The sequence below is a fragment of the Malurus melanocephalus genome, unplaced genomic scaffold (assembly GCF_030028575.1).
Source record: "Malurus melanocephalus ecotype Western Australia unplaced genomic scaffold, MMel_1.1 scaffold_500, whole genome shotgun sequence".
Classification (NCBI taxonomy): Eukaryota; Metazoa; Chordata; class Aves; order Passeriformes; family Maluridae; genus Malurus; species Malurus melanocephalus.
In genome coordinates this window covers 79,745-106,313 of record NW_026623732.1, presented here as the reverse complement: position 1 = coordinate 106,313, position 26,569 = coordinate 79,745, and the positions used below count along the sequence as shown (strand labels likewise).

The following is a 26,569-nucleotide window of genomic DNA, read 5'->3' as shown; positions in this document are numbered from 1 at the left end:
CCAGGAGGAGCTGCAGCAGCCACGCTCCTGGGGTCTGGTCTGTGACCTGGCTGTGTGCAGCACCTCCAGGTGTCATAGCAAGGGGGGGACCCTGGGGTGACACTCCTGGACACAGGCACATGCAGCCAGCTCCACCGGGAGGGTGGGACGCCTCAGGCAATGGTTGGGTCCCCACAAAGGCACATCTGGCCCACATCTGGCACCAAGCATGGGGTTTGTAGGGTTCCCGGGTAATTCATCCTGCTGACTGCCTGCATCCTCCTCGGAGAGCGGGTGTGCCCCTCTGTCGTGCCTTGTGTGTGCGTGGCACTGCCCTGGCACTGCTGCATCTGCACCCTGAGCCTGGTGTCCCCATGTCCCCACGTCCCCAGCGTCACCCTCTGCCTTTGAACCCCCGGCCGGGTTGCGGCTGCGGCGGCACCGAGTGCCGGAGCTGCTAGCAGACTGGAAATGTCTTTTGTCAAAGCTTGAGATGCCTCCAACCTCCTTTAATTAAAGACAATTACTGCTTTCAGCCCCTCTTCACAGCTCAGCTGGGTTGTTTGCAAACACACAGCTGCGGGAGGCTTTGTGCCCCTCTCCGAGTCCCGCTTCCCTGGAGACGCACAGAGGTTTCTTTATGATCCGCGTTCTCTGGCGAGCAGCTGATGGAGAGGAGGGGTGTCCCGGCTCCTGGGGTGGCTCGTGGTGCAGCCTGCAGCAGYYCTGCCTGCTCCTGTCCAGCTTTTGCTGCCAAACCTCCTGCCTGCCCAGCAGAGCGGCTGCTGCCAGAGGCACGGAGGGAGCGCGGGGGGAGAGCGGGGATGGACGTGTTCSGGTTCCTCTGCCCCCGGCTGCACAGCCCCGAGCCCTCAATATGTCCTTTTAAATAACTCTGCTGAGCTAGCCGTGACTCTGCATCGCCTTCCTGCAGGAGCAGCCCAAACCTGGRCTCCTCACCCTAACCACGTTTGGAAAAAAAACCCCAAAATCCRAACCCCCCTGTAAGCAATGAGACCCTTACTGTGCTTGAATAACTCAGAGGCAGCCAAACGGAGCTTAACCAAACTTTCCAAAACACTCAGGGCTGGCAGGAGAACAAGCAGCATCCCCTGCAGCCCTCTGGGATGGTGTTTCCAAAAATACGAGCCCCGGCGCGTGAGGCCGTCTCGGAGCAGCGGGGCCAAGGCCGAGCGCTGCCAAGGCCGTGGCTTCTCCCTTTCCAGGTGCTAATGGTGTCCTCGGGGAGGGAGAGGCAGCGGGGAGGCCTCTGCCTGCCTTGGAAGCGTTGGGTTGTTAAATGTGCATGGTAAGTGCTCAGCCTTGGGGCTCAGGGGAGCCCAGATCCTTTTTGAGTCTCTAACAGCCTGACACTGCTCTGTCTTCTCAAATTCATTTTGCAGCTCTGATTCCCTGGCGAGCACTAATCACTGGGCTGAGCATGAAGGGAAACATAGCCCTCAAATGGGAAGCCCAGAAGCTCTTTCCCCTTTAACAGCCTCTCTGTGGACATCTTTGATCTGTTTTGGGGTGGTTTCTTGTTCCAGGGAAGGCTCTGCGAGGCCAGCAGAGATTGCAGCAGCCTCCCAGGGCAGGTTGGAGTGTGAGTGCCGTGATTTAGCACGGGGTGGGTGGGCAGGGTCAGGCACAGAGAGCAGGGACAAGGAGCAGATTCTGCACTTGTGGCTGTGCCTGGGGGTGCTGAGGTGACACGGTCCCCACTCCACAGTGGGACATCACAGGGTGCTGAGGTGACAGAAACATGGTCCCTTCTCCACAGTGTGACATCACAGGATGCTGAGGTGACAGGGACACAGTCTCTGCTCCATACTGTGACATCACAGGGTGCTGAGGTGACACGGTCCCTGCACCATAGTGTGACATCACAGGATGCTGAGGTGACAGGGTCCCCACTCCACAGTGGGATGTCACAGGATGCTGAGGTGACAGGAATACAGTCCCTGCTCCATAGTGTGATGTCACAGGGTGCTGAGGTGACACGGACGCTGTCCCTCCTCCATAGTGTGATGTCATAGGATGCTGAGGTGACAGAAACACAATCCCCACTCTACAGTGTGATGTCACAGGATGCTGAGGTGATGGGGGTGCAGTCCATAGTGGGACATCATGTGATGCTATTGTTCCAGGGACAGAGTCCATGGTCCTTAGTGTGACATCATGGGATGCTGGGGGCCTGGGGACACTGTTCACACTCCTTAGTGTGACCTCATGGGATGCTGGGAAGTCTGGGGACACCATTCACACTTCATAGGGTGACATCATGGGATACTGGGTTCCAGGGACAGAGTCCAGGGTCCTTGGTGCGATCTCCATGGTGCTGAGGGTCCTGCTGCTCTCGGGGGAGGTGGGGTCTGTCCCTGGCCCCTCAGTCTGTGTGACAGCCCCTCCAGGGCCAGTTCCAGGTGTTGGCATTGACTGGGTTCACCAGGAGCTGTGTGTGTGGCTGGAGCGTGGACATCCCCCAGCCTGTGTCCCCTGAAGCTGAGGGCTGCAGCTCTGGGTAGCTGGAKGCCCTGAGGGTGCCAAGCAGTTGGTCTGGGCAGACCCAGAAACATCCAGGAGGTGTCCAAGGGAGAGGTGCTCACCTGCTGGGCAGGGTAATGTGGCACATGACCTTTCCAGGAGCACCCTGGTGTTGGTTGGTCTGCAGAGCCCTGTACGGGGCAGACAGCAGAGAAATCAGGGGTGGATGAGCGATGATTCCTCCTGGCCCCTGCCGTGCTGTTCATATTTCCAGTGCCTAGRGTGCCTGTGGCAATAAGTTATGCAATTTAATTATGCACCATGTTAAAAAATAYGTCCTTGCACACTGTATGAAATTGCAAGCAATCCATTCCCATTCCCATCTCCCGTGTTCCTGATGGCTTTATATCCCTCCCTGTGTGGCCTCTGTGCACGTGGAAGCTCTGGGTTGATTGACTCTCCATATGGAAGCTGCTCTGTGTCCCTAATCATTTTTATCAGCTCTCTCACGCCCTTGTCTCGGGGTGACCACCACTGCCGTGGCTCCATGCATGGCTTAATGACATTCCTGCTCCGCACTGGGCTCCTTTCTTCATCATTCCTTACATTTTCTCATTTTTTTTGATGATGGATGAGCTTTGAACTGATGTTTTCAGAGCATTATCTCTAGTGCTGCCGAGATCCCCTCCCTGCATGTTAATAGCTAATTTAGTGCCCATCATTGTGTTTGTATAATTAGGGCTCTTTTCCCCCAAGTGCATTCGTTTCCTTTTGTCACTGCTGAATTTCATTTGCTGCCTTCTTGCCCAGTCGTTCGGCACCGACAGATCTTTGCCAGAGACTGCAGCTCTGGCAATTCTGCCTGGTTTGGGGACACCACGAGGCTGTCCTGTGCCACTTGTCACCCCCTGCCCCAGCCCCTGAGGAACTCAGGGCAGCTCTTGCTCAGGGAGGAGGCATCCACCTCAGTCTGTGCCTGTTGGGGGTGTCATCCGTGCTGGGGGGCACCCCTGGTGGGACCTGTGGATGCCACTGGGACAAGAGGGGACTGAGGGGACACTGGTCTCAGTTACAGCTTCCTCGAGAGGGCAGAGGAGGAGCAGGCACTGATCTCTGCTCTGGTGACAGTGACAGGACTGAGGGAATGGCTGGAGCTGCGCCAGGGCAGGTTTAGGATGGATTTCAGGGAAAGGTTCTTCCCCCAGAGGATGCTGGGCACTGCCCAGGCTCCCCAGGGAATGGGCACAGCCCCGAGGCTGCCAGAGCTCCAGGAGCGTTTGGACAGCACTGCCAGGGATGGACAGGGTGGGATTGTTGGGGTGTCTGTGCAGGGACAGGAGTGGGATTGGATGATCCTGTGGGTCCCTCCAGCTCAGCACATTCTGTGATTCCGGGAATGTGTTGCATTGCTGAGCTTTTCAGGCTGGGTGGGGACTTTTGGATGGGTTGAGCTCYGTTCCACATCTCAGCACTCTTGGGCTGCCAGAGCCCTTTCTCTCGTGTCTCAGGAGGTTCTTTCCCAGCTCCTGAGCAGCAGGGTTGGGTCCCTGCTGTATGGAACAGCAGAGGGATGTGGCTTGAACTGCTGCTGCCTTGGCTGGAGCTCGGCACAAGCTGATTTCAGTGCAGGGGAGGGAGCCTGGGCAAGGAGAAACCAAGAAGGGATCCCAGCACAGCCACAAATTCGTGTGGGACAATTAAAAGAGAATGGATCCAGACCCTGTTGGTGGTGCCAAGTCCTGGAGGGAGGAATGGCATCCACCAGCTGCAGCTTGAGAGGCTCAGGGTGGGCTTTGGAAAGCAGAGACTGTTCCCAGAGAGGTTGGGCATCACCATCCTCAGGGATTTCYGAGGCTTGGCTGCAGGCAGCTGCCCTGACTTAGAACTGAGCCTTTCTGTGAGCTGCAGAGTGGTCTAGAGACCTCAGAGCTGCCTTGYCACCATCCCTGCTGGGATGCCATGGGTGCTCCTGTGCCAGGACCATGATGCCAGCTTGACCCAAGTGCCACCTCTGCTCTGGAGATAGAAAGACCCTTGGTGCAGGGGGTCAGCTTGAGGGCTTGGGGTTGCTCCTCGAGTAACAAGTGGTGGAATGAGAGGAAAAGGCCTCAGGTAGTGCCAGGGGAGGTTTACAYTGGATTTAAGGAGAGATTTCWTCACTGAAAGGCTTGTCAGATAGGAAGAGGCTTCCCAGGGCAGTGCTGGAGTCACTGTGGATRTGRCACCTGRGGRCATRGTTTAAGTGGTGGCATGGCTGTGCTGGGTTGGACTCAATGATCTCAGARGACTTTTCCAACCTGAACTATTCTGTGATTCTGTTCTGTGATTGTAAATGTGATCCTTAGGTGCATGAGGGAACAGGGGACCCCAGCATGGGTCAGGAGCACCCGGACCCAGACTGGCTGTAAGTGGCAGGGAGTGGAAAATCTCTGCTGATGAAACACTGAGCAGCAAGTGAGGAAGGTTGGGAGGTCGTGCCAAGGCTCATCACAGATCAAGAATTTAAATGCAAAATTTGCCTGTCCTATAGCCTGAGGTCTGAAAAATGTTTCCAGGTGAGCARAAATGCCTCTAGGTGAGCAAAAATRCCTCYAGGTGAGCAGAGCGCCCTGCTCTGCAGGATTCAAATGGGATATGAAAAATAAACCTGGAGGATGCTGCAGGGAAAGCCAAATGTGGTCCCAAAATGTGGAAAATGCCCTTCCACAGGGAGTGAAAAGCTCAGTGASTCCTCATAATGAAGATTAGGTGAGATGATTACCCAGAGGAAAGCCCAGCCTCCAAAGGGCCTTTAATCTGCCAAGGGAAGGGATAACAAGAACTGGTAGGGTTAAACTGAAGCTAAACAAATTAAAAAAATTAGGCATGTGTTTCTAAGTGATTAACCACTAGAGCAAGCTAATGAGATGAGGGACTTCTCCACGTTTTGGAGCATATAGACAAGATGGTGCATTGCTGGGTGTTGGGCTTTAGCTGAGGACCAGGCATCAGGGTATCAGAGAGCATCTGGATGAGGGGCAGGGCCCTGAGCCCCAAATCTGGGCAAGGCTGTGGAGGTGAGACTGCCCAGCAGTGACTGTGACAGCATGGGCAGCCCACCCTGCATTTCCTGTGGTTTTGAGGGACACAAGGAATCAGAGGCAAAGCTGGGATGCAAAAGSCAAATCCCAGCTCTGAGCTCTACCCCTCCACTCTCTGCCCCCACTCTGTATCACTGCTCTTCATTTCTTGGTGCACTCCAGCTCTTTTTTTGCCCGAAGAGAAAAGGATCATGCAAATTATTTGCCCCAAGGGATTCCTGGAAGCTGTTTAAGCCCGAAAATGCTGCCTTCTCCCCAGCTGTGCCAGGCAACTCCATGTGCTCATGAATTTCCCCTCCCCTAAGTGCAGGAAGGGGCTGACAGATGTTAACACACGATCAGCATCTCAGGAGAGAGGAATTAAAGCCACACTGGACCCTTAGAAGACATACATTAGTGTCAGAAATTTCTAATCAATCAGCTGGGAGCCTCCTGGGGTCAGAAGCCTCTTTGAAATTCAAATGGAGAATGGCTCCTAATGGGTTTTATTTTGATTGCTATAAATTGATTAGCGTTAAGATAAACAAGTTTTGTTTCTTTCTGAAAGCTCTAAATATGCTCTGGGGGGGGGAGGAGCAGTGGAGTCTGATTGCTTCCCATTAGGACGTCCCCAMTTGGCTCCCACCCATCACCAGTTTGCACCAGCTACAGGAGACACCTTTTTCCTCCAGAGCTGGCTGAATCACAGAATCACAGCATGGYTTGGGTTGGAAGGGAMCTTAAATCTCCTCTTATTGCACCCCCTGCCATGGGTAGGGACACYCTCYACTAGCCCAGGGTGCTGCTGGTGGATGCATCATCCAAAGAGTTTCTTGCAGTGATGGGTGTAGGATGCAGATCAGAGAAGGTGTGAGCACCCTCCTGTGTTTTCCACGGCGAGATGTGAAGGTGCAGCTCAGTTCTGGGTGTGTGGTGTTTGAGGGATGTGCAGGTTTGGGGGTGGTACAGCCCAGCAGCTGGAGTATCTCTGGAAGATGCTCCATTGCAGCTTCATTTGCTCTGAGTGATGGCTCAGCACTCAGYGCTGTCACTGTCACCAGGCACAGGACACTGTGTCCCCAGGGCCCTGCTGGGACAGGCAGCCCTGTGGCTGGGCTGACACCAAAGGGAGCTGGGCTCAGYAGGCTGGGGGTGCAGGGGGTGCTTGGTACCCATGGCTTGTGCTGCACTATGAGAGGGAGCAGCCCCAGAGCCACTGGTGGGGTGCCCCAGCCCCGTCTGTGTTCCTGCACCCCTGTGAGCTCCCTTCAGCCCCTGTGTTATCCCTACACCCCTGTGTGTGTTATCCCTACATCCCTGTGTTATCCCTACACCCCTGTGTGTGTTATCCCTACAACCTCTGCTCCCTACACCCTGTGTGTGTTCCCCCTGGGCTGCTGGAGACCCCTACAACCTGTCTGTGCTCTCTACAGTCTGTGTGTGCTTCCTACAACCTGTTTGTGCTTCCTACAACCCCTGTGTGTGTCCTACACAGCCCTGTTGTGCTCCATACAGTCACTGTGTAGGCTCGCTGCAAACCAGGTGTGGAGTTCCTATAACCCCAAGTGGAGTTCCTACAACCCCAAGTGGTGTTCCTGTAACCCTCAGTGGTGTTCCTATAACCCTCAGTGGTGTTCCTACAACCATATGTGGAGTTTCTACAACCCCAAGTGATGTTCCTATAACCCTCAGTGCTGTTCCTACTGCTCTCAGTGGTGTTCCTATAACCATATGTGGAGTTTCTACAACTCCAAGTGGTGTTCTTACAGCCACGTGTGGGGTTCCTGCAGTGTGTGCTCCCTGCAGTTCTCAGTGTTCCCTACCTGCAGGTCTCAGTGGTTTCTCAGTGTCCTCCAGCCTTGTTCTTTGTGTCCCAGCTGTGGCCACAGTGGTGGGATGGGAGCATGTCCAGGGAAGGGAGCAGAGCTGGGGAAGGTGCTGGAGCACCAGGAGCAGCTGAGAGAGAAGGAGGCTCCTGGGGCACTTTGTGGCTCTGCACAACTCCCTGACAAAAGGGGGCAGCTGGGGGGGTCAGGCTCTGCTCCAGGGAACAGGGACAAAAAAAGGAAAAGGGCCTCAGGCTGTGCTGAGGAAAGTTCAGGCTGGATGTTGGGAAAATTTCTTCATGGAAAGGGTGATGATACATTGCACCGGGGTAGTGATGGAGTCATCATCCCTGGAAATGAAAAAACACCTAGATTTGGCACCTGCAGATATGGTGAGCAYGGCAGAGCTGGGTTGACAGCTGGGCTCAGTGATSTTAGRGGGCTTTTCTAACCAGAACAATTTCACAATTCTGTCTCCTAGTACCTTTGCAAGGGTTAGGATGCAGAGAAACAAGGACTGTCCATCTTGTGGAAATCAGCTGGTGCCAGTTTTTGGGAGTGCTGTGCGTGGGTCCTGGGCACCACTTGGCATCCTGATGGGGATGGGTGTCCATGAGGGACATGGCCAGTGCTCAGGGTGTTCTGGGGTGTCCTGCTGGGTGTGGTGGTGTAGGGGGCACCTCCTGCCTATGGCTGAAGGGTGGTGACAGTGTATTTCTGTCAGSGGTGGCTGTGTCTGTGCTGGGTGGTGGTGAAGTGGTGAGGGTTTCAGTGGTGATGGTGGTGAGGGTCTCGGTGGTGGTGGTGATCTCAGTGTTGGTGGTGGTGAGGGTCTCATTGTTGGGGGTGGGGATCTCAGTGTTGATGGTGGTGAGGGTCTCAGTGTTGATGGTGGTGGGGGTCTCAGTGTTGATGGTGGTGGGGGTCTCAGTGTTGATGGTGGTGAGGGTCTCGGTGGTGATGGTGGTGAGGGTCTCGGTGGTGATGGGTAGGGTCTCAGTAGTAGTGATGATCTCAGTGTTGGTGATGGTGAAGGTCTCACTATTAGGGTAGAGGGTCTCGCTGTTGATGGTGATGATCTCAGTGTTGATGGTGATGAGGGTCTCACTGTTGTTGGTAGTGAGGGTCTCGGTGGTGGTGGTGGTGAGGGTGACACTGTTGGATGTGAGGGTCTCACTGTTGATGGTGAGGGTCTCACGGTGGTGGTGAGGGTGACACTGTTGGTAGTGAGGGTCTCACTGCTGGGGGTGATGAGGGTCACACTGATGATGGTGAGTGTATCAGTGTTGGGGGTGATGAGGGTCTCACTGTTGGTGGTGAGGGTCTCATGGTTTTATTCGGTCTGATTTTTGATGGCGGGGGGATGGGACCAAGAAACCACAAAGATGGCTCCTGTGAGGAAGTTCTAGAAGCTTTCTTCTTCTTCTCCAGCAAAAGGAGCCCTACCCCCTGTGTTTTAGAGCCAATCCATTATGGTTACGGTTGGTAGTGAGGGTCTCACTGCTGGGGGTGATGAGGGTCACACTGCTGATGGTGGGGGTCTCTGTGTTGATTGGGGTGAGGGTCTTGGTGGTGGTGGTGAAGGTCTCAGTGTTGATGGTGGTGAGGGTCTCACTATTGATGGTGAGGGTCTCAATGTTGGGGGTGATGATCTCAGTGTTGATGGTGATGAGGGTCTCACTGTTGTTGGTAGTGAGGGTCTCGGTGGTGATGGTGGTGAGGGTGACACTGTTGGGGGTGAGGGTCTCATGGTGTCATGAGGGTCTCACTGTTGGTAGTGAGGGTCTCACTGCTGGGGGTGATGAGGGTCACACTGTTGGTGGTGAGGGTCTTATGGTTTTACTCAGTCCGATTTTTGGTGGTGGTGGGATGGGACCAAAAAACCACAAAGATGGCTCCTGTGAGGAAGTTCTAGAAGCTTTCTCCTTCTTCTCCAGCAAAAGGAGCCCTACCCCCTGTGTTTTAGAGCCAATCCATTATGGCTACGGTTGGTAGTGAGGGTCTCACTGCTGGGGGTGATGAGGGTCACACTGATGATGGTGGGGGTCTCTGTGTTGATTGGGGAGAGGGTCTCAGTGTTGATGGTGAGGGTCTCACTATTGATGGTGAGGGTCTCACTAATGATGGTGAGGGTCTCAGTGTTGGGGGTGGTGAGGGTCTCACTGTTGATGGTGAGGGTCTCACTGTTGGTGGTGAGGGTCTCATGGTGGTCATGCGTGTCTCACTGCTGTTGGTGGTGAGGATCTCACTGCTGATGGTGAGGGTGACCCTGCTGTTGGTGACAGTGTCCCTGCAGGGCGGTGACAATGCAGGACGTGCCCCCAGAAGAGGTGACCCAGTGATCCCGTGTGCTCTGCTGCACAGCAAGCCCAGGAGATCAGCAGTTCATCTTTCTGTACTGAACAGGGAGCTGACATTAATGAACAGCTAATTAACATCACAGGGCTTGATGGTTGCAGTGTCAGCATCCCTAATTAGTCTCGCACTAATCTGCTTTAATTAACTGTCCCTGTCGCGGTTTTAATTTAATTTTCGGCTCTAGACCAGAGAGAGCAGTCCTGGGAGCAACTGGGTTCTGGTAGCATGGCACTGCCTGTGCTGGGATGGACTGGAGGGCAGTGGTGGCTAGCCCAGGGGTCCGGCACAGCCCCACCCCAGTGTGTGCCTCCAAGGCTGGACCAGAGCCCAGGCCAGGCTCAGGGACACACCAGGAGCTGCCCTCAGCACCCTCCTGCTGCGGGTTTGTGCATCCAGMCAGTTCCATGGTGTGGGATCCCTGCTCTGGGGTTCCCTGGCACTGCTGTGCCTGCTTGGGTTTGCTGCTCAGTGCCCAGAGGAATCCAGCACACTATCCCAGACTGGTTTGGGTTGGCAGGGGCCCTAAAGCCCATCCAGTGCCATCCTCTGCCATGGGCAGGGACACCTTCCACTGTCCCAGGGTGCTCCCAGCCCCATCCAGCCTGGCCTTGGGCACTGCCAGGGATCCAGGGGCAGCCACAGCTTCTCWGGGCACCCTGTGCCAGGGCCTCCCCACCCTCACAGGGAACAATTCCTTCCAATATCCCATCTGACCCTGCCCTATGGCACTGGGAAGCCATTCCCTGTGTCCTGTCCCTCCATCCCTTGTTCCCAGTCCCTCTCCAGCTCTCCTGGAGCCCCTTTAGGCCCTGGCAGGGGCTCTGAGGTCTCCCTGGAGCCTTCTCTTCTCCAGGTGAACCCTCCAGCTGTCCCAGCCTTTCCTCACAGAGGAGCCCAGGACCAGTGATGTGAGCATTGTGTGAGGTCTCCTTAAGACAGGACATGAGGAGCTGTGACTGCTCCAGGCATGGCTGGCAGGGGTAGAGAGCCTGTGGCTCTCGTGCCACTGGGCAGCTTCATTTGGCTTCAGGCATGTCCATACCAGGAACTCCAGTTCAGGACTTCTGCCTTTAAAGGGAAAGAGGAGAGCTTTACATTAGAAATTCCTTCATGGGAGGGTAGGGAGGCCCTGGCACAGGGTGCCCAGAGAAGCTGTGGCTGCCCCTGGATCCCTGGCAGTGCCCAAGGCCAGGCTGGACAGGGCTTGGAGGATGCTGGGATGGTGGAAGGTGTCCCTGCATGGCAGGGAGTGCGATGAGATGGTCTTTGAGGTCCCTTCCAACCCAAGCCATTCTGGGGTTTGGTGATTATCCTCATCACTTTTTGGGTACCTCCTGCCAGAGGTCCCATTCATCCATCCACGTTTTGTGTCAGACGGGCCAGAGAGCAAGAGCAGGGCCAGCAGGGCCCAGGACGTGTGGGGGACTGACCAGCATGGGAGCAGAACACGCTCTCCACCMCATCCCATCATGGTCAGGTGGATTGCTGAAATCCTTGCATGGGAGGATGGCAGGGAACCAGCTGGGGACACACTCAGCCATGGTTTGCCATGGGAGCAGGTGACAAAAGCAGTGGCCTGAGGTATCCCAGAGAGAGAGAGGGGGAGGAGAATCACAAGGTAGGAAGAGTCAGAGCATCCTAAAGATGCTGGAGGAGCTTGTRTTTAGTCCTGGCAGAGCTGCTGATGGCAAAACAGGATCTCTTGGTCCTTGTCCTGCGGAGCAGAGCTCTGCCTGCAGTCAGTCCATGTGTCCTTGCCCGTGACATGGCCCTTCTGTGGAAAAGCAGGCTCTGTAATGTTGAAGTTGGAGCAAAAAGGAGTGGGAGCAGGTTGGAGGAGCCCTCTAAGATCACCAAGTCCAACTGTTTACCCAGCACTGCCAGGTTACACCACTAAACCTGTCCCTGAGCAGCACCTCCAAACCTTCTCTGAACACTTCCAGGGATGGTGATTCCATCACTGCCCTGAGCAGCCTGTTCCAGTACCCTTTCCATTAATAAATTTTCCCTAATATCCAATCTAAACCTCCCCTGGCACAACTCAAGGCTGTTCCTCTTGTCCTGTCACTTGTTATAGGGAGAAGGGACTGACCCCACTATACAGCCACCACCTTACAAGCAGTTGTTGAGAACAGTGAGGTCCTCCCATACTAAAAAGGCAATTCCTTGTTAACATCCCCGTGCTGCAGCACRTTCCTGCTGGGATGAAGGATGAGGATGTGTCAGCTCGGGGAATTTCAGGGGTTTGCACTCCGCTGGGGAGGATTAYAACCGGAGAAGGGTGAGCCATGCACCCTGTGCTCCAGCCTGGCTCTGCTCTCCCCTCTCTGCTCCAGCCCCATGTCCTTCATCAATCAGAGCTCCAATCTACCCCAGCAGGAGTGTCTCCCCACAGGACCCTCTTGGGGCTGGGTTAATCTGTCCGAGCCAGTGGGGCTGTGCAGGCAGGAGCTGGCGTTTGGCACGGTCCCAGGGCGCTGCGGAGCGCGGGGTTTGGCTCGCCCGGCTGGATTAGTGGAGCTCTGCCATCTGTCCCGCTCCCAGCTTCGCCTGGAACTGCTCCAGCAGCCTTGTGCTTTGAAGAAAACCCTTCTCCGAGCGCAGCCCCCTTTCCAAATATCCCAGCTGCTTCCCGCCAAGGCAGCGTGGCTGTGTTAGCCATCTCCTCGGCGGGCAGAGGAAATCCTGGTGTCAGCCCCCGCCGTGCCCTGGGCTTGGAGAGCAGCTAACCTTGGGGAAAGGCAGTGAAGGTCTCTGGAGAGGACTCCTGGGACGCCCAATGAGCTTGGGGCTTGGCAGCCTGAGGATAAAGAAACCCAAATCTCGGTGTTTTCTCATGGCTGCAGAGGGAATGTTTGGTGGTTGTGCCTACATCACACCCAGTCCTGACCCAATGTGTTGGGCACTCTCTGTCTTCAAACGATCCCACAATGGTTTGGGGTGCAAAAGACCTTAAAGCTCTTCCCATTCCACCCTCTGCCATGGCAGGGACACKTTCCACTGTCCCAGGGTGCTCCAAGCCCTGTCCAGCCTGGACTTGGGCACTGCCAGGGATCCAGGGGCAGCCACAGCTTCTCTGGGCACCCTGTGCCAGGGCCTCCCCACCCATTCCTTCCCAATATCCCATCTGACCCTTGTCTCTGGCAGTGTGAAGCCATTCCCTGTGTCCTGTCCCTCCATCCCTTGTCCCCAGTCCCTCTCCAGCTCTCCTGGAGCCGCTTTAGGCCCTGGAAGGGGCTCTGAGCTCTCTCTGGAGCCTTCTCCTCTCCAGGTGAGCACCCCCAGCTCTCCCAGCCTGGCTCCAGAGCAGAGGGGCTCCAGCCTTTGGAGCATCTCCGTGGCTTTCTCTGGACTCTCCAGCAGCTCCACATCCTTCCTGAGCTGGACCTCAGGGCTGGGGGCAGCTCTGCAGTGGAGGAGTCTCAGCAGAGAAGGGTGGAGGGTCCTCTCCATCTGAGATCCCCTGGTTCCATTGCTGCAGTTCTGTTCCAGGCCCCCACGCTCAGCCTGCTCTCCACAGCCCCCTCCCCATTTCCCATCCTGGTTTCTCTGTGCCATGTGTTGCCAAGGACCACGCTGTGCAGAATGGGCTGGGAGGAGGCTCCCAGTGTCTGAACCCACTCTGCAGAGCTAGAAAATGTGTCAGGGGGTTTATTTCCTGTCATTTGTTCCACTCTTCACCCCTGGCTGTGGTGCCAGCCCCTTGGCCACGGGGGCTGAGCCCCTCTTGGGATCCTCTGGCACGGTGTGGTCCGTGTGTCTGCTCCCCTGGAATGGCCTCACAAGGCTGGATTTCATAAACACCATCACAGAGTTTCCTTGGCTGAGCCTTAAAGCTCTTGGGTCCCAGTTATCTAATCCTGCTCTGGGAGCCCATAGCTGATATTCCTCCTACTTTGGAAGGAATGGAAAATTTTAGGGAAGTGTTGGTTATGAAACAATCCCTCTCCATGCACACGCTATGTGATTAAATATTGCTTTCTTTCTGTGGCACAGTGGATGATTTTCCTGGTTTTTGAGGACAGGCCCAACTCTGGACTATAGCTTCATTTTTCTTGTGTTCCTGATTTCMATCTTGTTGCTGTTTATCTTAAAGGCCCTGTTCTTTCTACTGCTTTTACCAACTGCTATATTTCCTGCTGACTAATTTAAAGGTGCTGCTGCCAGTTCATGACTTTTTAAGATGCATTTTTACTCCTTCACTGTCATTTCTGGCTCAGAACTAATTTTTGTTTAAAAAATACGAGTTGCCTTTTCCTGGGGGCAGCAGCAACTTCATTTGAGGCTATTTTGGTTATTATTCACAGTGGTTTATTTGTACTCTGTCCTTGATGGCTTTGTTGGCATCTTTGGGAACCTGTTCTGTGCTCATGCCGGGGCTGGCAGCCAGCCCTCAAACACGATGGGAGAGCCCTGGAAATTTGGGAAGACCCTGAATTACTGAGAGTTACTTTTAAATGCAAAGGGGCAGGGGTTGGATTCAACCTTCCCATGGCTGACACCAGCCAGCATCTCCCAAACTCTCTTTGAATGACCTCACACCTTTTCCATCTCAAGTTCCTTGCACTGCCTTCCAGTGGGAGTAGGAAAATCTGGGAGTTTTGGAAGTATGAAATCTGCTGGAAGAACGCTTTCAGATGTAGAAGGTGCATTTTGATGGATGCAGGCAAAACCCACCCAAATAACGGGAATTATGAGCTGCTGAAAATTGCCTCTTCCCATCTGTTTTCCGGCATGCTCGGCTCTCAGATCCCCCTATTGAGCACTGTTCCTGATGGATTTAGGGAGATAATTATTTGCTGCTGTTTTTCCCTCATCAGAGCATCCTTTTGGAGAAAGTTATCAGCRGAATGGGGGCCTGGGGACCGAGGGCTCAGCCTCCTCCCTCTGATGTTGATCCCTCRCAGCCCTTGGTGCAGCCCGATGACACATGGAGTGCACAGGGAATGTCGACAGTGGGAATTGCTCCTGGMTGTTTGTTCGGCCATGAATTGTGGCAGTCGTTACACTCGTGCAGCACAGGGAGGCTTTATGAAAGATTTCCTAGGAAATAATGTCTGAAATCCCTGCTTTAGCTTTCCTTACATGCACACCCCTGGCACAGTGGGATCTTGGCATGGCCATGCTGCTGGTTCCTTGTGCAGGATGGTTCAAGCTGCTCTTTGGGAAGAGTTGCAGGTTGCAGTGAGAGCCCCACATCACATCTCCTGCCTTCTGCAAAAATTCACGTGTTGATTATAGAGGTGTGTCTTCCTTGGGCTTCCTTGGGCAAGGGGCTGCAGCACAAATCTCATGAGGAGCAGCTGAGCGAGCTGGGGGGGCTCAGCCTGGAGAAAAAGAGGTTCAAGGGGGAACTTCTGGCTCTCCACAACTCCCTGACAGGAGAAAGCCAGGCTCTGCTCTCAGGGAACAGGGACAGGACAATGGGAAACAGCCTCAAGCTGTGCCTGGGAGGTTTAGATTGGATATTCGGAAAATTTCTTCATGGAAAAGGTGATCAGAGTCTGGCTCAGGCTGCCCAGGGCAGTGATGGAGTCACCATGCCTGGAATTGTTCAATGAATCTGTAGATGTGGCACTTGGTGGTGGCTCTGGAAGTGCTGGGTTGGCAGCTGGACTCGAGGATCTCGGAGGGCTTTTCCAACATCGATGATCCCAGTCATGAGAGATCTGTTTCAGTGGAGCCCCATCTTTCTGGCAGATGAGGTCCCTGCAGACACAGGGATTTTGGGATACCCTGTTCTTTTGGGTTAGCCTGTCTTTTTGAGTTATCCTTTTGGGTTACCCTACCCTTTTGGGTTATCTTTTTGGGTTACCCTATCCTTTTGGGTTATTATTTGGGTTACCCTATCCTTTTGGGTTACCCTAATCTTTTGTGTTACCCTATCCTTTTGGGTTATCCTTTTGGGTTACCCTACCCTTCTGGGTTATCTTTTTTTTGGGTTACCCTACCCTTTTGGGTTACCTCACCTTTTTGGTTTATCCAGTTCTCTTTGCAAGCACAAACACCGTGTTCCTACTCCAGCTCGCTGCTGGATGGAGCTGTTTGAGCTCCAAGCGTTGAGGAAGCCCTGAAAACATCCGAGCACCAGAACTGTGTCTGTTGGGACGTGAGGGAATGCRAGGTGGCAGGGACAGATGGAGCTGTGGAGTCTCAGGCTGGCACTGCGGTCCCTGGGCCACGCTGGTGACAGCACCGAGGGGCTCTGTTATGGGGAAGGGACCTCGCTTCAACTGGGGTTGATTTAGCAGAGGGAAAAGGGGATTTTTTCTCGGGTTGTWCCTGCAAACAATTCCTGGACCTTGAGAAGTGGCAGCTCTGTTGGTTGTAGGCAGCTGGAGTGACAGGGAAGGGTCTCAGTGCCCAGGAAGAGGCTGTGGCTGTCACTGAGGATGTGGATCCCTGAACTTCTGATCCCTCCTTTCAGTGCCTGACCTCCCTCACGGTGAAAAATGTTCTTGTGTCAAGCTGGAATTTTCCATGTGCCAGCTCGGGTCTTGGCCACCTCCTGAGCTCTGGTTCCATGTTCCTTACACCCTGCAGGCAGCAGCGAGGTCTGTCCTTTSCCTTCCCCTCTCCAGGCTCACATCCATCCTCAGCCTCYCCTTGCCCACCRTGTGCTCCAGCATCCTGGTGGCTTYCCTGGWYTCYTTTCTTGTGCTGGGGAGTCCAGACTGGAACTGCTCTCCACTGCCAGTGCACTTGGGAGCTTKCTTTATTTGGAGGAAGGCTGGTTCTCCTTGGGTTTTGCCTTTCATAATCCTCCTTCAGGGCATTTTGGGAAGTGGAGGTGGGCAGAGTGTGCCTTTCCCATGCTGTGCTGCCTCCCTGCTTTCTGCAGGCCAGCAAGGAAAGGTTCTGTGCAGCTCCCCCAGTGACTTAACCCACCACAATGGACCATTTTTAATCACCCTTCTGCCAATCTCACTCGGCACCAAGGGCTGACACAGAGCAGTGTTGTCATCTGGAAAGTGGCTGCTGGCGYCAAACCAACTGGCATTTTGAACGTGTCCCAACTGGGTGCTCAGCAGTATAAAAATGTGATGATTAACCATGCCCACTCCCACTGCAAGGGCTCCTGGCCACCTCCTGCTCCACCTGGAAAAGCTGCTGGTGCCCTGGGAAGGGGCACTGAGGGAGATGGGATGGGTAACGTGGGGTGGGAGCGCTCCTGGTGCTGGGGAAGTCAAGGCAGAGCAATTTGGGAATGGTGCCATTGGCTGYGTGCTGGACTGGGGCCTCTGGCTCAGGTGGGGATTCCTTCAGAGACCCCATCTCAGGCTCTGGAACTGCTCCTCCAGGGCCTGGGATRGGGGAGTGGAGATGGAACAGGCACAGACATTGAGCAGCCCCAGATGCTCTTGGGGTCCCTGGAGGGGGAGGCACAAATTCATCCCGATCTGATCCTGGTCCTGCCTGGACCTGGGGATGGGCAGACACTGCTGGGTCTGTGCCTGTCCTGGGGTCTGTGGCTGTCCCCAGCAGCCCCACAGTGCCAGGGSTGTGACACCAGGGCTGGGACACTTGAAGGGCTCTTGTCGAGGAAAAGCTCCCTTTTAACTTTCCTGTTTCTTTTAGGATTAAAGTCATTCTCCTTGGGCTGGAAACATGCAATGTTTGTCAAGTTTATGAGGGCTTTTAGAGAGGCTTTTAGAAAGAACATCCTATCCCTTCTTTTATAGGGCTGAGATAAGATTATCTTTGTTTTAACACCAATTAAAGCAGGAAGGGTTTATAGGATTAGGGGTTTTCCATCAGTGAAACTTTGATGTCACCACTGCTTTGCTCCTTTCCCCGTTAAATCCCTGAGAAGTGTTCCTGTAATGGTTAACATCTCCTCCCTCTCGGGGGACAGCTCTCCCAGGCAGAAGCTTTGGGAAACAATTAAACAAGACCAAACAAAGTAACAAAATGCAAAGGTCCCGAATTCTTTGGGAGACCACTTGSAGAAAGTTGGCTGGGAGCAGTCACTGTGTGAGTCCAGTGTTTACATCAGGGAGAAGAGGCATTCTGCTGGCCTGGACAGTGTTTTTAAAACATGGAAAGGAAAACTTGGAATCCCAGAATGGTTTGGGTTGAAAGGGACCTTAAAGCCCATCCAGTGCCACCCTCTGCCATGGGCAGGGTCACTTCCACCATCCCAGGGTGCTCCAAGACCCATCCAACCTGGCCTTGGACACTGCCAGGGATCCAGGAGCAGCCACAGCTTCTCTGGGCACCCTGTGCCAGGGCCTCCCCACCCTCACAGGGAACAATTCCTTCCCCAAATCCCATCTATCCCTGTTCTCTGTCCATCTGAAGCCATTCCCCCTTGTCATGGCACTCCAAGCCTTCATAGAAAGTCCCTCTCCAGCTCTCCTGGAGCACCTTTAGCCTCTGGAAGGGACTCTGAGCTCTCCCTGGAGCCTTCTCCTCTCCAGGTGAGCACGCCCAGCTCTCCCAGCCTGGCTCCAGAGGGGCTTCAGCCCTTTGGAGCATCTCCATGGCTTTCTTTGGACTCTCCAGCAGCTCCACGTCCTTCCTGAGCTGGGACCCCAGAGCTGAAAGCAGTGCCCCAGTGCTCCCCAGCTCTGTGTGCATCACCCAGGGCTCCCAGACAACGTTGCTTTCCAGCCTCTGGAGCTCAGGATCCTTCTGCCAGTGCCAAGCTGCCCAGATGAGGTTTGGAGGTTGACCCTGTGCAGGCACAGGTCCTGCTCCCCACGAGCCTGGCACTGGGATTGTCCTGGGCATTCCTGGGGTGGGGAATGCCCTGCTCCAGGAGGGCACTGCCAGCTGCTGAGCTTGGCCCTGGAGGGTGATCCTGGGCTGCTCTGCAGGAGTCTGAGCTCTGGGCTCAGCCCTAGGCTTGGCTTCCCATGGACAAGTGCAGAGAGCTGAGCCTTGGGGCTGCAGCCAGYCCTGCTCTACAGCAGCATGGTGGGCACACAGATCCCTGTCTCCTTGGGTGACAATCAGACAGTCATGGGGGGATTGTAAGTAGGCTTGGAAAAGCTCTCTAAGATTGTCAAGTTCAATCGTTACCCCAGCACTGCCAGGGCCACCACTAACCCATGTCCCCAAGTGCCACATCCATGTGTCTCCTGAGCACTTCCATGGATGGTGACTCCACCTCTGCMCTGGGCAGTCTGTGTCAATGCCTGACCATCTTTTCCATGGCGAAATTTTCCTTAATGTTCAATCTAAACCTCACCTGGCACAATCTGAAGCTGTTTCCTCTTGTTCCTTTGCTTTTGTTACCTTGGAGAGGAGACTGACCCAAACAGGGACAGGAGAGTCCTCTCCCCTTGCATACGGACAGCCCTGACATGATAAATGCTGGATTATGATCCTCTCCATCCCAGAGACAGAAAATATTCCATTTCTCTTCAAGAAGCCCTTACGAATCTGGGAAGGCTGAAGCTGGCTGATGGGCAGGTCAGGCATTCCAGGCGTTTCTCGGTGACAGCCAAAGCCCTCAGCCCTGATGGATGTGCCCTCCCCCATCCCAGCAGGGAGGGGCACTCACAGGTGTGTTGCCCACAGGTGTTCTGKGCTCTCCAGATGCCTGAACTCAGGAGCAGCCTGGAGGGAGGTGACCTTGTGAACCTGCAGGGTTTGCCTGTCCCAGCTGAGAGCTCAGCCCTGCTGCTGGAGCACAGAGCTGGGGTCAGGCTGGTCCTGCCTGGGCTGGGGATGCTCTCAGGAGAGCAGGGARTTGTACCTGCCTGCCTTTGGTGTGTGATGAGCACTGCTGGTTTGTCAGCTCCCTGCTGGASTGCAGGGATCCYTGCTGCCAGGAGGATCCTTCCTTCCTCAGAACCCTCAGCAAGGGCTGAAGGTGCCTTTTTAGGAACTTCTGGTGGTGTCCAAAGAGCTGGATCTTTAGCCCTTGGCCTGGTGTTTGGAGTTTTGGGCTGAGGACAGCCTGGCCAGAAGGTTGGGCTGTATTTGTGCCTTGCAGGACCTTCCAGCATGGTCCTTTTTGGGGAGCACCTGCCCTGCCCGTGCTCTCCAAACTGTGATACCCCAGCACCAAGGTCCTGTCCCAGCAGTGCCCCTGTCCCCAGGGACACAGGGACACAGGAGAGGGGATGTGAGCTCTAAAACCACGCTGAGCTGCAGCCAGGAAAGGTGCACGGGGGAGTTCTGTGCAGGTCACTTTTGGGGGAGCCTGGGCTGGAGTTTGGGGGCAGCTGGGGTGGTTGGTGGGGAGCACTGCTGCAGGGAATGTGAGGTTTGGAGTCTGGCACCTTCCATGGTGAGAGCAAAGCAGCATCCCCTGGGCAGGTGACAGCAGCCAGGTGATGTCCTGGAGCTGCTGCTGAGGTGCAGGGTGTTGGCCCCATCAGTGGGGAKGTGTCCAAAAGCCAGAGGATGATTTACAGTCTGTACTGTCTCACTTCCCAAGGAAAATGATGGGGTTAAACAGGAACATTTGCATTGGGAYCTCTCCCTTTATTGACAATTCTGTAATCCACATCACGGAGGTTCCCTTCCAGTTAATCTCATTTAACCCTGTTTCCCTCCTGTATTTCCCTCCCCTGCTCTCCAAATGCTGTCAGAGCTGTTGGCAGTGACAGCACCTGGCAATGGCATTAATTGCTTATCTGAGGATGAGGTAACAGCGTGGGCTGCTAATTAAATTTATCCCCGAGGAAACTGGAGGACCTGTGCGGCCCTGGGAAGGGAGAGTGCAGAGAGCTGGCACCTACAGGTGCCATCTGTTTCCAAGCTGCCAGCCAGCCCCAGTGCCCCAAGGGCTGGGGGTCACTCCCTGTCCCCTCAGGGTCCTGTTCTCTGCTGCAGGGTGGGGACACCAGGGAGAATTGGGAGTGGATCCTTTGGGGTGTCCAGAGCCCAGCCTTTCACTATGGGGACAGACACCACAGGGCGAGGGGCAGGGACAGGGACAAGCAGGGGAGGGACAGATTTACASCTGAGACAAATTTGGATGCAGAACTGGAAACAAAGTCAAGGTACAAGGGGCAGAATGAGGCACCATTTTGGGAAAAGGGACAATGTCATTGCAACACCCRCCTCATCTTCCAAGCAGGGCATGGCTGATGAAAGGAAAAGGGGAAATTCAGAGATGGACATAATAGTTCTGCACAGAACTCACGGAAGAGAGTAAATTCAGATGGGATACTGGGAAGGAATTGTTCCCTGTGAGGGTGCTGGGGCCCTGGCACAGGGTGCCCAGAGCAGCTGTGGCTGCCCCTGGATCCCTGGCAGTGTCCAAGGCCAGGCTGGACAGAGCTTGGAGCACCCTGGGACAGTGGAAGGTGTCCCTGCCATAGCAGGGGTGGAATGGGATGAGCTTTAAAATCCTTTCCAACCCAATCCATCCTGTCATTCCATAAAATGCCCCCCACACCAGCAGCAGCAGAGACTCATCAGTGCTGGTAAAGGTGGGTTTGGGGTCTGGAGCCCAACCCAAACTTGCAGTGAGGCTGCCACCAGCATGAGCTCAAGGAATTCTGCTCMATCTCCCCTAGGATGGAGCTCCACCACCCCTCTCCCAGGTCTGCACCATCTTTTGGAGGTTGTCCTGTCTGAGCTCGTAGTCCTTGTGTGGTGTCACAGGGTCTGGCAGTGTTTGGGTCTGTCTTCAGCAGTGCAGTTAGATCCCCCCTTACCCCAATATCCCCAGTTACCCCATCCCCATTCCCACTCTCCTGTGCCCCAGGGGTGACAGTCCCTCCACAGGTCTCTCCTGCTCCTCTGTATCCCCCTGGAATGGGCAGCCCCAGCCTGGCCATGGCAGCATCCCCAGTGCCTGTCAGGGAACAGCAAACACCACCCTGCGTGTCCTGGCTGTGCTCCTCATGGCATRGCCACGACATTGTTCCATTATTGTACATAAAAACCTATCTGGGGCACTCATGTGGGGTCAGATGGGAGSAGGATCATCATGTGGGGCACAGGATTTGTGGGGTGATGAGGGTGCCAGTGGGAGCAGGGAGGGCTGTGGGACAGGGACCCCAAGAGCATGGAGGAGGCATCCCAAAAGCATGGAGAAGAATCCCAAAAGCATGGAGAAGAATCCCAAAAGCGTGGAGAGGGACCCCAAAGCACAGAGGATGGGGAGAGACGGGAAGTGGCCAAGAGGAGTGTCCCTGGGCCCTGCAGCACCAGGGAAGCTGCAGATGCAGCCCCCAGCCCCGGCCCCGCAGGGAGAAAGGASCTGTGGGGAGATAAGGCCGGGGATTGAAGGCTCCTGGCGGATCCTGACAGAGCCAGGGCTGCCTGCTTTCCATCAGCTGTTAAAAATGCCTGGCTGGAGTGCAGGGATCCCTGCTGCCAGGAGAAACAGGGCCAGGCAGAGGGGCCAGGAGGATCCTTCCTTCCTTCCTCAGAGCCCTCAGTACAGCCTGAAGGTGCCTTTTTAGGAACTTTTATTGCAGGAGGAGCTGTTTGCTTCCAGGAGGGGCTGGGGGGGCTTTGTGGGCAGTTTGGGATGCTGTTTGGAGCCTGCCCAGCTCAYGCTGGATTAATTAAACAGTTGGTTWGAGAGAGGCAGAGAGACAYGAGGGAGCAGGGAGCCCCTCTGCGGCCCCTCCTGTTTGGCCAAGGGCTTTTTCTGAGCTGGGGGATGCCTGTCCTGCCGAGCTGGCCTGGGACTGGAGGGCTAGCAGCAGCAGAGGTGGCCTTGCCTCCCCCATCCTGGCCCCGCTGGCGTTCTCCTCTGCAGGGAGGGCATGGCATTCTTCTCCATGGCCTCCCTCCCCTTCAGGAGCTGGGCTCGATGATCCTTGTGGGTCCAGCTCAGTTTATTCTGTGATTTTGTGACTCCCAAAGSATGTGCCTTGCCAGGCACAACCACCTTTCCACGCTCTGGGAAGGAGTGAACGGGAAACAGCACCCTGGAGCTGCTCAGCATTGCCAGCCTGGTTGGAGAGAGCCTCAGCCAGAGCTCCAGAGCCTTGGGAGCCATACCCAGGCAGGCAGCCATCCGTGGGTCTGTACAGCAGCGAGGCAATTAAAGGTCCATCTGTTCCCTGTGAACCCCTGTGAGCATCCCTTTGGTGCAGGAGATGCAGGAAACTGCTGCAGTGTTGGGGCCAGAGCCAGCAGCGCTGTGATCACCCTCCAGGGATGCTCAGAGAAAGGAGAAATCTCTGTGCTTTTGCTGTTTGAATTCCCTCTTTCCAGTGAGGGATYTGAGGATTCATTTCCAATGAGTTCACTCTTTCCAGGGAATTTCTCRGGATGCAGACCTAAGAAGAAGCAGCCATGTCCCAAAGCTGCTGTCACCTGCCAGGACTGAAAACTGGGGTGTCAGGCTGGACATCAGGAAAAGGTTCCATCCCCCAGAGAGTGCTGGCACTGCCCAGGCTCCCCAGGGAATGGGCACAGCCCCGAGGCTGCCAGAGCTCCAGGAGTGTTTGGACAGAGCTGCCAGGGATGCACAGGGTGGGATTGTTGGGGTGTCTGTGCAGGGACAGGGGTTGGACTCCAAAATCCTTGGGATCCTCTCCAGCTCAGGACATTCCATGGTTCTCTGATGCTTCCAGCACATGGTGACAACATTTCCATTGCTCAGGCAGTGAGGGGTTTAGCCCCTGTGTGAAGATTTCATTTTTGATTTGCTGTTTACTCTGGAAACAAGAAATTGGGTGGATTCCAAAAGAAAAGCTGTTTTCTCAGCCAGGGGAAGACCTGGAGGGAGCAGAACAGTTTTGAACACAATGTTCATTTATTTTACTACTGGAGGTTGTCATTACTAGAGAAAAATAAATCAATAAAAAAAAAGGAGCTTGCATCAAATTTCAGTGATTTTCCTGTCTTTCCACACGATTTCAGAACACTGAACTTTGGAGAAGTTCTGATTTTTCCAGAATTGTTTTATCCCACGTGGAACCTACTGGGGAGGAAGAGATTGCCAAAGCTCCTGGCTGTGTTTTGGTGCCCCATGCAAAGAGTTTCAGTGACTCAGACTGGTATTTTTAGGGAACAACCATTGAGCCCCAGTTTTTATCCCTCTCCAGCCATTAACCTGTGCCAGGGCCAATGTGAGGAATGTTTTTACCCCTTGATACAGTCACTACATTCTGCAGCCTGGGCATTTTTTGGATGTCTCTCTGTCTTGATGCAGAAGAAGCCTTGTAGGAAAGTTGCTGCTTTAAAAAACAAACCTCAGGAAGGTGAAAGAGGCCTCTGTCTGAAACCATCCTTGCTGGAATGACCCTGCATTTTGCCTGGGCTCTCAGACGAGAGCAATTTTGTGTGTTGGTCTTTTGTGTGTCTCAAATATTGGTATTAGAGCAGGAACCCTGTTATCATGTCCCCATCGCTTCTGGGAATGCAGAACTGCCCAGCCATCACCCCTCCCAACAGCTTCATCCCCTGTGAGATGGGCTGGTCCTGAGGGAACTGGGTCAGGAATGGGATCCTTCGTGTGAGGGATCGATGGGAAGGTCCAGGAACATGAGGAGAATCCCATTTTCCAACAGCTCCTTTCAYTATAGGAGGAAGGAGGGACTGTGCAAGCAGCAAGGCTGATGGAATTTTTCTGTAGAGCTTTTCTCCTTGGAAACTCAGGATAATTCTGGAGGAAGGAAGATGAAAATGAAAAAAAAAAAAAACAAAACCCAAAACCCCAAACCTTCTTTTTTTCTGTTTTTCCCCCAAGAAAAAATAGCTACTTCTCAGCAATGGCTCACAGCAACCCTGAGCAAATGTTTTTCTCAGGCTGTTTTCTGATCTGCCTCATTCCTGGGAGCCTTGGCAGGCGACTGAAGGAGAAGTTTGTTAAACTTGTTTCAGCACAGGAACCACCTGCCTCCCCCAGGCTCTTCAGGCTGAGTAAGAATTAACAGCAGCAGAAAGTCACAACCAGGAGTAAGCTCAGAGGAACGTTCTGAGCCGAGCTTTCCTCAGGCATGGTGATCCCTGGGCTTGGAAGGAACTTTCTGGTCTTGAGAGTTATTTTTGTCCATGAATGCTGGATCTGTCAGTGCTGGATCACAGTGGGGTCCAGATTTCATCACTGTCTGCTGGACACAAGTGGGTTCAGAGGCTGCTGCTTGTGGAGAATCTTCTTCATCTGTGAGGGGCTCAGAGCCCTGGAGGGAGAGCCCAACCCGCTGCTACAGCTCAGCAGAACCAACAGTTTGTAATATTGAATCATAAAATCACTGACTGAGGGTGGAAATGCCCCTAGGATCATCAACCCAGCACTGCCATGTCTGTCACTAACCCATGTCCCCAAGTGCCACATCTGCCTGAAAACAGAACTCTGTGGAAGCTGCAGAGGGACCCTGGGAGACAGTGTGAGCAGGGAATGAGGAGGAAAATGGGATTTAACAGACTTGAGGTGATAGAAACGGGAGAAAACAACCCCAGATTGATGGGATCATGGAATCACAGAATGGTTTGGGTTTGGAGGGGCCTTAAAGACTGTCTGCCATGCAGAGGGGCACCTTGCTCTAGGTGAGATGAGCTGGGGGTTGGTCTGATGTCCCTCACAACTCAGATCTTGGGGCTTTCACAGCTGGCACAATGGTGGTTAAAAATCATGTGGGCATTGCTGAAAAAAGAAGGGAATAAAATAGTGAATGTTGTGTGATTGGGGCATGAGAGAGGCTTGGGCAGCTCGAGGGGTCATGGACAAGGTGGAYGGTGAGTGAGTGTCCATTGGCAATGGAAGTGTGGGATGGCATCAGTAATGGCAGCAAATCCTTCCTGCAGTGTGTGGTCAGCACWGGGCTCTGTGGAGGTACAGGAGGTGCAGAATATTTTCAGGGGATAAAAAACTGCGTGGGTAACAGTGGAAAAAACATCCCCAAGGGATGCTGAGTGCCAGGAGCTGCATCTCAGAAAGGAGCAGGGAAGCATGGGCAGCACATGTGCCTGGTTCATGCCCTGCTCCTTGGGTGTCATGGAATCATGGAATATCCTGAGCTGGAAGGGATCAAATCCAACCCSTGACCCTGCACTGACACCCCAACAATCCCACCCTGTGCCTCAGAACATTGTCCAAATGCTCCTGGAGCTCTGGCAGCCTCGGGGCTGTGCCCATTCCCTGGGGAGCCTGGGCAGTGCCAGCACTCTCATCTTTTCCTGACATCCAGCCTGACCCTCCCCTGACTCAGTCACTGTTTTGGGGAGGATTCTGGTGTGGGTGGTTAGACCTGGTACAGCCACTCACACCTCACGTAGCAGTGGCTAAAAATCCCCTCTGCATTCCTGCAATAACTGTTCTGCACTTGTGGCTGGGGAATGGGGACAGAGGAGGTATCTGCATGGGGACCCATCTCTGCAGGTGCCTCCTCAGGGCCTTCACACCCTGTTCCTTCCCCTCTGTGCTCAATTCCAGCTGTCAAGATTTCCCTTGGACACTGCAAAGCCCCAAGGGGCTGTTTTGGCAGCGTTGGGCTCCTGGAATCCCCCCCAGCCCCTTCTCTCTGCTCACCACTGCTCTCCTTCTCTTCCAGGCTGCCCTTCRGGGACATTCAAGGCCAGCCAGGGGGATGAAGGCTGTGTCCACTGCCCCATCAACAGCCGGACCACCTCAGAAGGGGCCACCAACTGCGTGTGCCGMAATGGATATTACCGGGCAGACGCCGACCCCGTGGACATGCCGTGCACCAGTACGTGGGGCTGGGCAGCTGGGAGGGGACACCGTGGGGACAGGAGATGCTCCTCACTCAGAGCACTGAGGGATGCTTGGCAAAGGTGTCCCAGTGGGGTTTTGGGGGATGCTACACAAACTTAACTGGTAAATTTTGCCAGGACTGTCACTCGATCAAATTATCCTGGGGTAAGAGGACAAGTTTCATTCCCACTCTTGTCTTTGGATGTCCAGCTTGCTCCACACATCCCTGACACCAAGAGAAGCACTGCACTCAGCTCACACCATGTCCTGCCTTGGGATGGGGA

General features: G+C 54.4%; 1 protein-coding gene across 1 annotated transcript in view; it reads left to right on the top strand.

The window, feature by feature from the left end:
* EPHB2 (EPH receptor B2) overlaps positions 1 to 26,569 on the top strand; it is a 130,316-nt gene that overhangs the window by 55,691 nt on the left and 48,056 nt on the right. Inside the window, exon 4 of the mRNA XM_057381238.1 lies at positions 26,125 to 26,280. Coding sequence (XP_057237221.1) covers positions 26,125 to 26,280 — 156 coding nt within the window. The remainder of the gene's footprint in view (positions 1 to 26,124; positions 26,281 to 26,569) is intronic.